Source organism: Haliaeetus albicilla, chromosome 12 (genome assembly GCF_947461875.1).
Source record: "Haliaeetus albicilla chromosome 12, bHalAlb1.1, whole genome shotgun sequence".
In the NCBI taxonomy this organism is placed as follows: Eukaryota; Metazoa; Chordata; class Aves; order Accipitriformes; family Accipitridae; genus Haliaeetus; species Haliaeetus albicilla.
In genome coordinates this window covers 25,846,825-25,860,427 of record NC_091494.1, presented here as the reverse complement: position 1 = coordinate 25,860,427, position 13,603 = coordinate 25,846,825, and the positions used below count along the sequence as shown (strand labels likewise).

The 13,603-nt window shown below is 41.1% G+C and overlaps 1 protein-coding gene across 2 annotated transcripts; it reads left to right on the top strand.

Moving 5' to 3' along the window:
• The first annotated feature begins 61 nt into the window (after positions 1-61).
• Positions 62-13,483, top strand: INTS14 (integrator complex subunit 14). 2 transcript variants are annotated; one of them, XM_069798599.1, is made up of 12 exons: positions 62-157; positions 599-868; positions 2,250-2,357; positions 4,118-4,273; positions 6,202-6,320; positions 6,749-6,891; positions 9,278-9,370; positions 10,446-10,590; positions 10,845-10,978; positions 11,078-11,196; positions 11,578-11,643; positions 12,615-13,483. In XM_069798599.1, the coding sequence occupies exons 2-12, from the start codon at positions 647-649 to the stop codon at positions 12,864-12,866; spliced, it is 1,557 nt and encodes a 518-aa protein (XP_069654700.1). In that variant the 5' UTR covers positions 62-157; positions 599-646; the 3' UTR covers positions 12,867-13,483. The 2 variants fall into 2 exon arrangements, with proteins under 2 accessions (XP_069654700.1, XP_069654701.1); XM_069798600.1 differs by lacking the exon at positions 62-157 and adding an exon at positions 463-484.
• Positions 13,484-13,603: the final 120 nt, after the last annotated feature.

Below are 13,603 nucleotides of genomic sequence, written 5' to 3'. Positions count from 1 at the left end.
CTGCGTCGTCCCCCCGTCCCCCCCCCGCGGGGCGGCCTTCTGTGGGAAAGGCTGCCCGGGGCCGTGCGCGCGCGGCCCGGCCCCTTCCCGCCCCGGCCGCGGCGTTCCGGGGGGGACGGTTTCTGCGACGGACCCATGGCGGCACGGCGGGCTGGGGGTGAGCGCCACCATTTCCCTTCCCCCTCTCGCCTCGCTCCCTTCCGAAACACCCCGAGCTGTCCCCGGGGGAGGGCTCCGGGGATAGGCCCCGCTGAGAGGGGGAAGGCTTGGGAGGGAGGGCTGGCTCCCTACTGGGGGTCCCCGGGCCTCTCCTCGGGCCTCGGAGTGCCACTGCTGCTCCCTTTCCCCCATCGAGGCTCAGCCCTGGCCGCGCTCGCCGTTTCCAGGCCTTTACAGCCGGTCGGATATGCCGTGTGTGGTTCAGGAGCAGATCTGTTGACTTAACCTGTGTTAAATCTCGCGTTTGGGGGGCGGGCGCAAAAGGGTAATTGTCATTTCCCCCACCGCACGGTGGGGTCCGTGTGAGAGGGCGAGATGAGTCGCTCCATAACTGCGGCTTTGATACCATGTGTGGCCTTTTTCTTCCCCCTCCACGCAGGGGATCACTGTTCTCCGTGGCGACGGTAGCAGAGAGGAGCAGTTCATCATGCCGACGGTGGTGGTGATGGACGTGTCGCTCTCCATGACACGGCCGGTGTCAGTGGAGGGATCTGAGGAGTACCAGCGGAAGCACTTGGCTGTCCATGGCCTGACTATGCTGTTTGAGCACATGGCGACCAACTACAAGTTGGAGTTCACGGCCTTAGTGGTGTTTTCGTCACTCTGGGAGCTGATGGTGCCCTTTACGAGAGATTACAACACACTCCAGGTAGGGTGCCTGAAATACAAAAGCAGTAAGCTATCAACATGAAACAAAAACAAAACCAAAACCCCACGCGTGTTTCCAAATCATGGTGAAATTGTGTGATTTCATATCATCCTGTGCACAACATCTTGCATTGAGTGTTTTATCCTTATTTTAAGGATAGGTGAAATCAATGCATTTGAAGCATTTTGCTACTTCACAAATCATACCTTTGCAGGTAACCACTGGAGTGTGGCTAATTAAGTTAGAAGTGGGGATGGAGGAAAGGGCTGCCTGATGAAGCTCTTAAAGTGGTTCTGTGATGTTCATGTTTTTGTCTGTAGTTATTGATTTGCTCTTGATAGATGATGTAGTAGACAGGACCATTTAGAAAGGTTTTGAGCCAACTGATTTGGTAGAGAGAAGGTGCTTTTAAGAGTGTGTAGCAGTTGAAGCAGGGTGAGAATGAGAATAAGTGATTTCAGGCCTCACAGATATGATGGGAAGTTGGGAGAAAATGAAAAGGAGAAAGTCCAAGAGGGAAATTTCACATGAATGGAGTAAGACACTGAAAGTCTCTGAATCCCCTAAAACTTGTACATATGTATCTGGTTATCATGTGTAATATCAGGACATGTTACTGTGACCGGGCACCATGTTTTAGGTTTGTCCTTTGTGGGGCATACAGATTTTAAAAGATATTCTCTGTTATGTTTGCTTTTTAGCAGATGAATGCTAGTGCATTCTCTTTGATTTATTTTTGCCTCCCTAAGAGTTCATCTGAGGAATTTCTGAAAGCCAAGAATCCAGCCAAGCTCCTCTGGCATGTTAGTTTTACAGCTGCACCCTTCTTAGGATGCTGTGCTAAGTGTGAAGTTTTCATTTTAAGGAGAAAAGTTGGTTTATGGTTATAGAAACAGGATGTAGATATGAGGTTTTGGATTCTTTTACTCTCTCTGCCAAAGAATTTTTGTGAGACAAGCTCCTTGTGGTCTACTTTCTTAATCTCTAAGAAGTTAAAGTTGCTCTGACCCGTGGGAGGATTTTCTAAGCTGTATGTTTCATGTTAGACATTGCTTCAGATTTTGACTTTACTGTTTCTTTGAGACATGCAAAGGATTTTTTTTCTCTTAAAGAGCTGTGTTTATAACATTACATTTCCTTCAAAGTCAGCTGTCATTGTTGTCCCATGATATCGTTTATTATTTCTTGCACCTTTCTTTCTATTTTTTTTTTAACTTTGCAGGTCATATGTAAGAACATAGGACTTTGCATTGTGTAACAATGCAGTTGTGTTATAATGCAAAGCAAATATACTGACTTACCACAGAATCGTGAATAACTTTTTTATGTTTCCTGTTAGGGATATTTCACCCAGCAATGACAGTGGTGTTTGTCTTTATAGGAAGCACTAAGTAATATGGACGATTATGACAAAACCTGTTTAGAGTCAGCGCTTCTGGGGGTTTGCAATATTGTCCAGCAGGAATGGGGTGCAGCAATTCCTTGCCAGGTATGACTGATTTCACTATACTTAGGCTCTAGCATATGCTTAGTACTCCCTGTAAGTTGCAGATGGAAATGGAAATGTAATTTGAAAACTTTGAATACTCTCAGGCATGCTGGTGCTACAAGAAGACAAAGAATTAGTATTTTGGATATATCTGGAATGTGAACAGAAGGTGGTCTTTATTAAAATGTTCAGCAGCAAAAAACCTAGACTGCCTTCTGTCCAGTGTGTTATTGTAGTGGAGTGGATTATAAAATCTGGCCCAAGAGTACTATTTTGCAGGCTTGACATTTGATCTGGATGCAGTCTTCTGTCCCAGGAGCCTCATTTGGTTTGGAAAGGGTATAGTCACACATACAGTAACCTTTCTCCTCCAGTACCTGATGGTTTCTAGGGCTTGTAACAGCTCCAGGTCTCAAGCAACAGCATGGGACTACTGCTGAGTGTGTTTTGATCTGTCTTCTTTCCCTAATGAGTCATTTGGTATGCATCTGCTCACACACTCCATTCAGCCCTTGCAGCTCTCAGCCTTCTCAATTTGCTGCCTCTTAAGGCAAAGTCTGCTTTTAGCCCTTGGTTTTCTGACACACTTAAGAGCCTGTTGGTCTTTGGGTTAGTGTTTAAGTTCAGTAATTTTGCAGCTCAGTGAGCTAGGAAGATGTCTCAAGCAATATTCCTTAAGGAGAAAAAGGATAGAGGTTTATTGGTTAGGCGATGCTTCATAATCTAACAAGGATAAAAGGCACCTTGGAAAAGCAGGCATTCAAAGCAAAGAACTAGGAAGATGTAAAAACCAAGCATAGATTAGACCTCAACAATTTGGTCTCTCATTTGTGTCATGGCTCATTTTACTGGAACTTCAGGTGATGGAGTGATGAAAGGCAGTGAGCAATGTACTGTGCAGAATCTTGCAATAGTGAAAAACATTACTGGTGAGCAACAGTTCAGATGGTAACTGAAGAGACTGCAAAAGAGAGAGATTGAGGATGAAGAGAGAATACAAATCTGGATGTAGCAGATATACATTGAGTTTCAATTGGATTTGGTTTTCCTTACCCCTCAGCCAAAATAATGCCTGCTGTTGCTGTGCAGTGTTGAAAGACCAGCTATTTTACTACTCTGGAAATAACTGGGTCTCAGCTGAGTATAAATAGTTCCATTATTCAGCATAACCTATTAGTGCAAGTTTCCAGAAGGAGTGACTTTGGACATGCAACTGAATGGAAAAATGCATATTTTTTCTTTTAATAGTTTTGCTGCAAAATACGAGCATACTGCAGCTGTATTTATTTGCTGAGAATTAGGGTAATTAATACTACCTTTTGTATGGATTCTGTGACTTGTAGTGGAAGTTGGGTTGCCCTCCAGATTCTGCAGGCTGCTTTTTTGGCTGTATAGTCAGTGTACTTCTAGTGTACACTTAAAAATAGCCATGTTTATGCACAGCATGGTGTGTTTCTGGCTATGAAATTTAAATTTTAGTGCAATTGCCTAATTACAAGAAGATGTATATTTACCATGCACGTAGTTTACATTGCAATGGTTAAATCTTCAATTCCTTATTTATTTATACCTGTTTCTGGAAATTTTACTTGCAATTCTTTCCCCAGCTCAGTGGAGGAAATCCCTGTGTGAGCAGAGATTTTCAGTATAGAAGTGCATGCTGCTAGGAAGACTACTGAAAGGTGTTGGTGGATAGTTGCCCTCTGCAGATAGAAACGTGTTTTGGCTTGGAAATGCTAATCTATCCTCTTTCGTTCAAGGTTGTTCTTGTCACTGACGGCTGCTTGGGGATCGGCAGAGGCTCCCTACGGCACTCACTAGCTACTCACAACCAGCGAAGTGAAAGCAACCGGTTTCCACTGCCTTTCCCGTTCCCATCCAAGTTGTATGTCATGTGCATGGCAAATCTGGAAGAGGTGATGTCTTTAACACATACCTTCTTCTTTGTTGCGTTGGGTAATTGTCCTGGTTTCAGCTGGGATAGAGTTAACTGTCTTCCTAGTAGCTGGTACACTGCTATGTTTGAGTTCAGTATGTGAAGAATGTTGATAACACTGATGTTTTCAGTTGTTGCTAAGTAGTGTTTAGACTAAAGTCAAGGATTTTTCAGCTTCTCATGCCCAGCCAGTGAGAAAGCTGGAGGGGCACAAGAAGTTAGCACAGGACACAGCCAGGGCACCTGACCCAAACTGGCCAACGGGGTATTCCATACCATGTCACGTCCCATCTAGTATAGGAACTGGGGAGTGGGGGCGGGGGATTGCCACTCGGGGACTGGCTGGGTGTTGGTCAGCAGGTGGTGAGCAATTGCCCTGCGCATTATTTGTACATTCCAATCCTTTTATTACTACTGTTGTCATTTTATTAGTGTTATCATTATCATTATTAGTTTCTTCTTTTCTGTTCTATTAAACGGTTCTTATCTCAACCCAGGAGTTTTACTTCTTTTCCTGATTTTCTCCCCCATCCCACTGGGTGGGGGGGAGTGAGTGAGCAGCTGCGTGGTGTTTAGTTGCTGGCTGGGGTTAAACCACGATAGTAATTAATGGTCTTCTCTGAACTAATGATCAGGTCAGCACAAAACATACTTTGATGTTCTTGTGCTTAGTTTTAAAGTTTAGTTGACATTCTGGTACTTAGTGTTAGTTATTTGATGAAATGTAACTGTAGTATCTTTTTTAAAGTTTATTATTGCACTATTATTATCTACTACTATTGCATTATTATAATAATCTTTATAAATCATGTCAGTTTCTCCCTGGAGAATATTATGCAATTTTTATTTCTCTGTTTATATGATTACCTTTACTGCATTAATTACATTGAATGCTTTTGGAGGCTTTTCTTAATCTACAATTAAATTCTTGAATAAATTATTTCTATTGCAAAGATGCTTGACACTTAAAACAACAATAGCTTTATGTAGAAATGTGAGTGAGCAAAATTGTAAAGTCTCCAAGCCAGTGTTTAAACCAACTTCCCTTAGTTTTGAAGGAAAGGAGACTGCTTTCTTTCTCTTTGGGTACCTTTGAAAATCTCAATATCAGCTTTAAAAATCTTCACATTAGTTAGAATTCTGTTGAATAAAAAATGTCTAAAAAGAAGCCTATATAGACTAAAGTTCCTTACATTAAGTTTTCTTAAGAGCATTGCTTTTGACTTCACACCTACATTCTTCTGTCTGTCACAGAAGGATTTTCTACTTAGGCATGCAACAGATATTTCAGCTTCAAGGTCTCTATCAAGGATGATCCTCTTGATTAAGCTGGTGGATTGAAGCATTGTTTACACATCAGAATAACTGGGAAAATGTTTAAAATACATCTATTACTGATAAGTTTAGGTAATTTCACAAGCATTCTCTAAGAACTTATCAAAAAGAATTATATTTGCCTTCCCTCCTAAAAATTATATTATACTGAAGGAGCTGGCAACTTAGCATTACCAGTAAAATATTATACTAGTTAAGGCATTCCTGTGCACTTGAAGACTGAGAGCTTCTGGGATTTTCGGTTGCTTGAATCTGCTTTCCAAGCAGAACCTAACATGATTGGGGGTTGAACTTGATCCTTATGGGTCCCTTCCAACTGGAGATATTCTATGATTATTTGTTACTAGGCCAATGCTGCATCTGATCGAATATAAATGCAACATAAGGAGTACATTGCCTGGGAGACCAAGAATGTTGGTTTATTCAGAAAGGAGTGAGATAACAAAAAATCATGATAGCATCCAGTCAGATGCTTTTTGCTGTGTTGTGTATGTTTTCTGAAAATGTACTGGTTAATAAAAAGAGAATAAAAAGAAAACTCAACAAAAGCATTTCTCTTCTATTTTTTTACAGCTTCAAAGCACGGATTCCCTAGACTGCCTGGAGCGCCTGATAGATTTAAACAATGGGGAAGGGCAAATTTTCACCATTGATGGACCCCTTTGCCTGAAGAATGTACAGTCAATGTTTGGGTTAGTAGACTTGTAGATAATATGCCTTTGTGAAGGTTTCCAGTTAGTATCTGTAAAGGAAAACAAATATAATCTGAGCATATGAGGTGTTCTAATTAAACTTGTTTTCTTTTAGTTTATGATCTTGTTGACTGATTTTTCATCTTGACCGGTCTTCACTGGTTAAGGTCAATATTTATTTTAATCATTATGTACCCAAATCATAGCATCTCTTTCTGATTGGCAGATACTAATTTCCACAATTATTGTTAGTTTGCCATCAGTGTGATAATATGCTGCTTTGTTTCGTAATTTAGCACTGCTAGAAGTATTGAATTAACTGTAGTAAAAAATAAAAAGTTTGGGGAGCTAAGTTAGTGTGCTTTAGACAAACTATTTTCATTTGATATGTATTATGTTTTCCTCCATAATAACTGATCGTGTTCTAGAAAGCTAATAGACCTGGCTTATACACCATTCCATGCTGTTCTCAAGTGTGGCCACTTAACATCTGATGTGCAAGTATTTCCCAGACCAGAACCTTTCATTATAGATGAGGAAATAGACCCCATCCCTAAAGCAATTAATACAGGTAATGAATCTTTGGTTGCTTTTTTACTTAAATCCATTTGATTTTTACCTTTTCACTGCCACCTCTTACCCTGTATAGTTACTGTTTCATCCACTTTCTCTTTGCAAGGATCAATCACTGACTGTGTAATTTTTTTGGTATATGTGGCACCAGGGGGCAAAAACATCATCCTCTTTCAGCCATGTGTACCTGGTAAAAGGGCTGGAGTAGGGAAGAGGCACTTCCAAAGCTCAGGGTGCCAATTTCTGGGGGCAAAGACTGTGGAAGACAGCCACGGGCTGCTTTCCATGAATATCCTCATAAGCTTCATGGAGGATAGAAGAGGTGTGTTGAAGAAGGGGCTGCATTTTGTATTAGAGTTGCCTTTATCAGAAAGGCTCTGTATTATCAGGTGAGACAAACTAGCATCTTTCTGGAGGTTTCTTCAAGGAATCCACTAGGAGTAGAGTCGAGAAGATTTGGTGAGGCAGCACAAGTAAAGGCTGAGATTTATGAAATCTCTGTCTATAGTTTGTCTGTCATCCTGGCACTTCTTACCAATACTAAGTTATTTTTAAGTAACAACTGTGAAGAGAAGACCTTTCTCAGCCCTCCCATTAGTGGACACTGCACCCACAAACAGCAGGTAGTCTGTAGATAGTCCATGACTGTGACTTGCAAATGGCTAGGTATGTTTCTTGGAGAGGATATGCTGAACTTCATTGCTTTGCCTCTAAGAATTAAGTTTGAACTGTAACGTCAAAATTGCTCTCAGCTCCTCAGCAGTGCGCTTGGCCACATGCATTTTGTTGTTCTTTCCAGTCAGGCAGTAAAGTGCTGTGGCTCTTGAGCTCAAGGTTGGCACCCTCAGTGACACCCCAATGTGGCTAACTCTGCAAGGGAGCTGATGGGAGTTCCTGCTGGCTTTGTGCTGTTTGGGAAGTGCAAAGAGAGTGACTTGGTTAGATCGTATGCCCAGGTGTCCTTTCAGATAATTTCTTTTTTGTGAGTTTCTAGCTCTACTGGCAATTTCATTTCCTGGATCTGTCCTGCAGACTTCCTTTTTTCAACAATATGTGCACAGCTTGTGAATAAGGACACAATAGTGGTAAAATTTTGCAAGGAAGTGAACTGTAACCCGTAAATTACTGCCACCAAGATTGCCTTGATTTGTTTGGGTTTTTTTTAAATCTGCAGGAGGAAAAACATTTCTCATTTGGGGTGTGATTGATCACTTGTTATTTGTAGCTGCACACTGTTTAAATAGGAATGAGCGCCTCTGTACCAAAATAGCAAAAGCAAAGAAAAAGAGCACGCACTGTGTCTTGATGAGGGAGACTTTGTGTTGCATTCAGTCTTAGAGTTCCTCCTATCATTCCAAAGATGGGAATTTGGCATGAAGGAAATTTTGTTCCGTGTGCATTAAAATGCAGTGTATGGTGTGCTCAGCTCTTGAATTCCTTCATGGCTTTAATCAAGTGTTTGTTGTTCAGCTATGAGAAAAACCAATTGAATTGCCTTTGGGCCAGGTCCTTTACTTGGGCTGTCAAGGAGAAGACTGTGCTTCCCAGTTCCAGCTGCAGTAGAGGTTGGAAATGCATTGAATTTCTAATTGTGCCATACACATATGGACCTGTGTCCATAGCTAGAGCACAACATGTGTCACCATGCTTTGTGTAGAGAAGAGTACACAAAGCAGGTACTCTCTACACCTCTGTCAGTGTAGAGCTGGTCAAAGGCTAGTCCTAAGCCACACACCAAAACCTTCACACAGTCGAGAGACATGAACCCGATATGACATTTCCTGCAGCCAAAAGTGAGAAGGAAATCAGACAAGGCTGAGCATGAAGGATGTGGCTGCCTCAATCTTTTACCAGCGAATGTCCACAACTCTGTATGAGATGGAGCTGCATTTAAAATTCCAGTGGGCATATAAAACTCAAGAACCACAACTCAGTCTTCCCAGTCCTGGGAACATGTGCCACCAGGGCTAACCCTGTCAGAGAGTTGATGGGAATTCCTGCAGATTTTGTGATGCCAGTTTGAAGTTAGTAGATTTGGTTTAGTCCTTTGGTTTCTCTTCTTTTGAATTTATAAAATGGCAATGGATTGTGTACAGTGTAAAAAACAACGTGCACAATTCTGTATTTGTCTAGCAGCACAGTTCATGGACAGCAGTATGTGTGTGATGAAAGTTATGTTCTCATCTTAAAGTGTCATGGTATTATGTGTGAATGTTTTTATCTTATTAACAGCTAGACACCCCAGTCAAGGTTGGGACTCTATTGTGCTACCTCTAGTCACTGCTTCAGAAAACTTAGTGGTGTAAGAAGTGGTAATGTTAAATTGACTCTGAATACATTTCAGCTATTGCCAAATCTGACTTAAACCTGTTGTCTCCCCACAGATCTAGAAATTGTTGGGTTTGTAGATATAGCTGACATTTCTAGCCCTCCTGTCTTGTCCAGACACTTGGTACTGCCCATTGCACTTAACAGAGGTGAGCAAGTTTTGTTTCTTTTAGCAAAAACTGCTTTAAGCTTCCTGTGTAATGTCTGTGGTGGTTTAGACTAGAAGCAGAGGTTTTATGCTTTATCAAAATGCCAGGTGTCTCTGAAGACATGTTTGTGTGGTTACATTAAAATTAAAACCTTGAACACAAGCTCTTTCTTTTTTTGAATACTGTGTTCTTTAGAAAGTTAATAGAGGGAACAGTGTCCTTATAGCATCATTATTAATAGAACATGCTAAACTTAAAGCTAAAAATAGTTATGGGCCATGAAATATGTGGTGCAAGATGAATGTTTAATGCCTGCATCTAATTGGTTCTTCGAATGATTTGTTGTTGTGAAAAATCTGATCTTAATCGCAACTAGATTGCTCAGTTGTACTTGAGCATTAATTGCTGCTCATTGGGGCCAGATATGTGTCTATACAAATGAGTGGTGTAGGCTTTGAGGATGGTTAAACCTACTGCTGACTTGCAGCTACTTGAGTGCATCAGCCTGTGTTAAGAAGGACTTCCCCTTTCCTTTTGTCATGGTCATGGAGTGGAGCAAAGAGACAATGAGATTTCTCTTGGTAAAGAAGAGTGAAAGATCCAGATATGCTTTCATCTCTGTATCAACACTCTTATCCTGCTAGGCCTTTCACGTTAGAAGATATTAACAGTTAAGTCACAGCTGTGTTCCAGCTGCTAAAACATGGTAAGTTTCTCATAATGACTATAAATTACATAGGAGAGGAGGACTTGAAATTCAGGATGCTTTTGGTCCAGAAGCAGACATCTATTTGTTGCCAGATTCTTGGTGCCATTTCATTTCTAGTTTCTTCAAAGCTGAGGTTTTATTTGCAGTTTTTTGGTAACTCTGTTTTGTGAGTAGGATGCAGTGGAATATTTATATAACATTTTAGTGCCACTTTACCCAAACAGTTCATTTAGCAGCTGTTCGTTCTACAAAACTCTTAATTAATTCTTGCATGGCGGAAAGTACAGGGTGGTGTCATGGAAATGGAACTAGTATGTTCAAATTATTTCTTATGTTGTCTCTTTGTTTGCTTTTATTCTTCCCCAGAAGGTGATGAGGTGGGACCTGGGATCACAGATGACACTGAAGATGAGAATTCAGCTAATCAGATTGCTGGGAAAATCCCCAACTTCTGTGTTTTATTACATGGCAGCCTGAAAGTGGAAGGCATGGTGGCTGTCGTCCAGTTGGGGTATGGAGCTGGATGTCTGCCTGAAAAATCTATTACTTTGCTCATTTATGCTTTATTTATATATTATACTTATTTATATCTGTATTCCGTACAGAACTCTGCGCTGCTAGAGAAAGCTGTGGATTTTTAATTGTGGATATGTTTCTGCCAGTATAAATTGCAAATAGTGAGCCTCTACACAGTGGGAGGGAGCCAAATTCTAGGCAAAGAGGGATGGAAGATTTTCAGCCTTTGGGATTTGCTCTTTTCAATAGGCCAGAGTGGTATGGAATGCTCTATTCACAAGCTGATAGCAAGAAGAAATCAAACCTCATGATGTCACTCTTTGAACCTGGCCCTGAGCCCCTTCCATGGCTAGGGAAGATGGCACAGCTTGGACCCATTTCAGGTACTGGTGACGTTCATTTGAATAACTCTTGCACATTCAGTTGTATGAATGACCTTGCCAAATCTTAGTTAAGTCTGTTTATTTTCTTTTTTCTCCCAGATGCAAAAGAAAATCCTTATGGAGAAGATGACAATAAGAGCCCTTTTCCCTTGCAACCCAAGAACAAGCGCAGTTATGCACAGAATGTTACTGTGTGGATTAAACCAAGTGGCCTCCAGGTAATGATACAGGTTTTGCGCTTGATGCTTTACTTTGATCAGCAGTAGCCATCTTACCAGCAAAGTGGAGTCTGTGTGTGTCTTGTCTGTTTAATGTAATTGCTTTATTGCTTTTCTTTCGTTTTTATAAACACTCCCTCTTTAAAATGTCATGATTAAAATGCAATCAGAAAGCATAGCTTGTTTAATGAAAGCTGTGTCTCCAGTGTAGCATCTGGCTTAGTTTATTGGATTTAGTATAATTACTGCTTATGTTTCAGCCTTTGTGTGCTGCAGTCTTGTCAATGGTCAGGATAATTTATCAACAAGTAGTTGAGGATTTTTTTCTGCAGCTTCCCCAGCAGTTGCCAAGATTTTTAATTTTTTTTTTCTTTTCTGCAGACAGATGTACAGAAGATCTTGAGAAATGCAAGGAAACTCCCTGAAAAAACTCAAACCTTCTACAAAGTGAGTAACATTTCAGGCCAGCCCAAGTTTGATCCATAGTGATAGTGGTGCATTTGACAGAGGAACACATACTGTCTGCATCTGCAGTATGGTCTGTGCAGGCTTGTAGGGCTCTGCAAAAACATACGTGGTTCTGTAAAGAAAGAGACATCCTGGGTCTATTTTACACACTAGGTAAGGTGAGACAAGGGGTCTGGTTTCCCTGCCACCACATTCTCTGGCAGGGTGGCATAGGCATGTCATGTTTATAGGTGCCCTTCACAATCCCTGCTACTTCCATGGTGAACTTCTTTGCACAATTTATGCTGTTGTCCAGGCAGAAATAAACTGAGGGATCAGAGAGGAATAGGAACACAGATGTCATTCTAAGTCTGAAAATGTCTCCTGCATTTTTTTCTACAACTGAAGCAGAGAAAGACAAAATTGCAGGCACATTTGGCCACATTGTAATAATCCATAATCTAGACTGTAGCTGGAGGTAATTGTTGTTCCTCTTGTAAGCTTAGTGCTGAAGCAGTTTGTTATTGTAGCCCCCAGAGACTTCAGGAATGAGTACTGTGCCTAAATGTACATAAGCACTCGTCAGTTTATAGTGAAGAAAAATCAATATATATACATCTTGCTGGACACTGCAGTTAAAGGCAATAGTCAGTGAAGCCTAAGTTGGAGGCAACCCCCAGCTGGGACACATACTAAACAGGCAGGTACAATAGCTGAATGCACAAAAGGGTAAAGGAAGAAGTGGAGATTTATAGGAAGGGATCAAGGGAAAACCAACTGTTTAGTTGTGCCACTATTATCTGCAGCCCTGAAGTATTTTTCATCTCATGAGCAGCTGGGCAGTTTCCAGCAGCTGAACTGATTAGTCAGGTTATCTTTCTCTATGTGAATAAGCTTGCCTTTAAAAAAAGAAGACAACCACCTTTTATGTAAAGGCTTACAGTGGCTTTAAAAGTTTTCCTTCTTTGCAGGAACTTAATCGTTTACGAAAGGCAGCTCTGGCCTTTGGCTTTTTGGACCTCTTGAAAGGCGTTGCAGACATGCTGGAGCGGGAGTGCACCCTGCTTCCTGACACGGCTCATCCTGATGCAGCGTTTCAGCTCACACATGCTGCTCAGCAGCTTAAAGTGGCAAGTACTGGAGCATCTGAATATGCTGCCTATGATCATAACATTGCTCCACTGCAGACAGACTTTTCCAGTAGCAGCACTGAAAGAATGTGAAGTCTCCATTTTGGGAACTTCTATAGATTAAGACTCAAGTGGATCAAATTTTCTTGTCCTGTTTACTTTCTAGGGCCTGTTTTTAATTACTGTTTGGAGAACTTTGTATCAAAACGAGGTCCCTTACCTGCATCAGTGCTCTCTAAATAAATGTAGCTAGTTTGTGGTGGCTTTAGTTGGACCTGGAAACTGTGGAAGGTGTCTCGAAATCAATTACGGTGTTGGATGATGGGTGGAAGTTATTCAGTACATGTGAGGAGAGAAAGAAAATGCCATTATAAGCAGCAGACTGCTCATGGCCTTTGGCCTCCCCAAAATGCAGTTACTACATAACTGAACTCACTGGTAAAAGTATCCTAAAAGGCAGCTACTATACTTTATAGACTGACTTCATTAGTCCAAAGAAAACATGCGTGAGAATCACTGTGCAAGATCAGATACACAGCTAATTTCATGGTGTTGTTAACTAATTTTATGCCCGACTTGAAAGCCAGTCTGTACTACCATAATGAGAGTTATCACTTGCATTGCAGTGCTTATGCTTGTGAAAGTAACTTAAATCTTGTGAGACGTTTTTTATTTGTGTAATATTAATAAAGAGTAATTCTTCATGAAAATTTGTTGGATTTGTTCCATTTTCATAGCAACTAGCCTGTGTGGCCTAAAACATTAACCTGGTGAAGGCTTGGCTCCCAGCTGTTTATCATAAGAGTTAAATAATAAATTAAACAACTTCT

Excerpts from the sequence above, each read along its gene's own strand:
- INTS14 (XM_069798599.1), top strand. The coding sequence starts at position 647 with ATGCCGACGGTGGTGGTGATGGACGTGTCGCTCTCCATGACACGGCCG. Across the intron at positions 869-2,249 it reads GAGATTACAACACACTCCAG|GAAGCACTAAGTAATATGGA; the intron begins GTAGGGTGCCTG and ends TTGTCTTTATAG. Across the intron at positions 9,371-10,445 it reads GCCCATTGCACTTAACAGAG|AAGGTGATGAGGTGGGACCT; the intron begins GTGAGCAAGTTT and ends ATTCTTCCCCAG.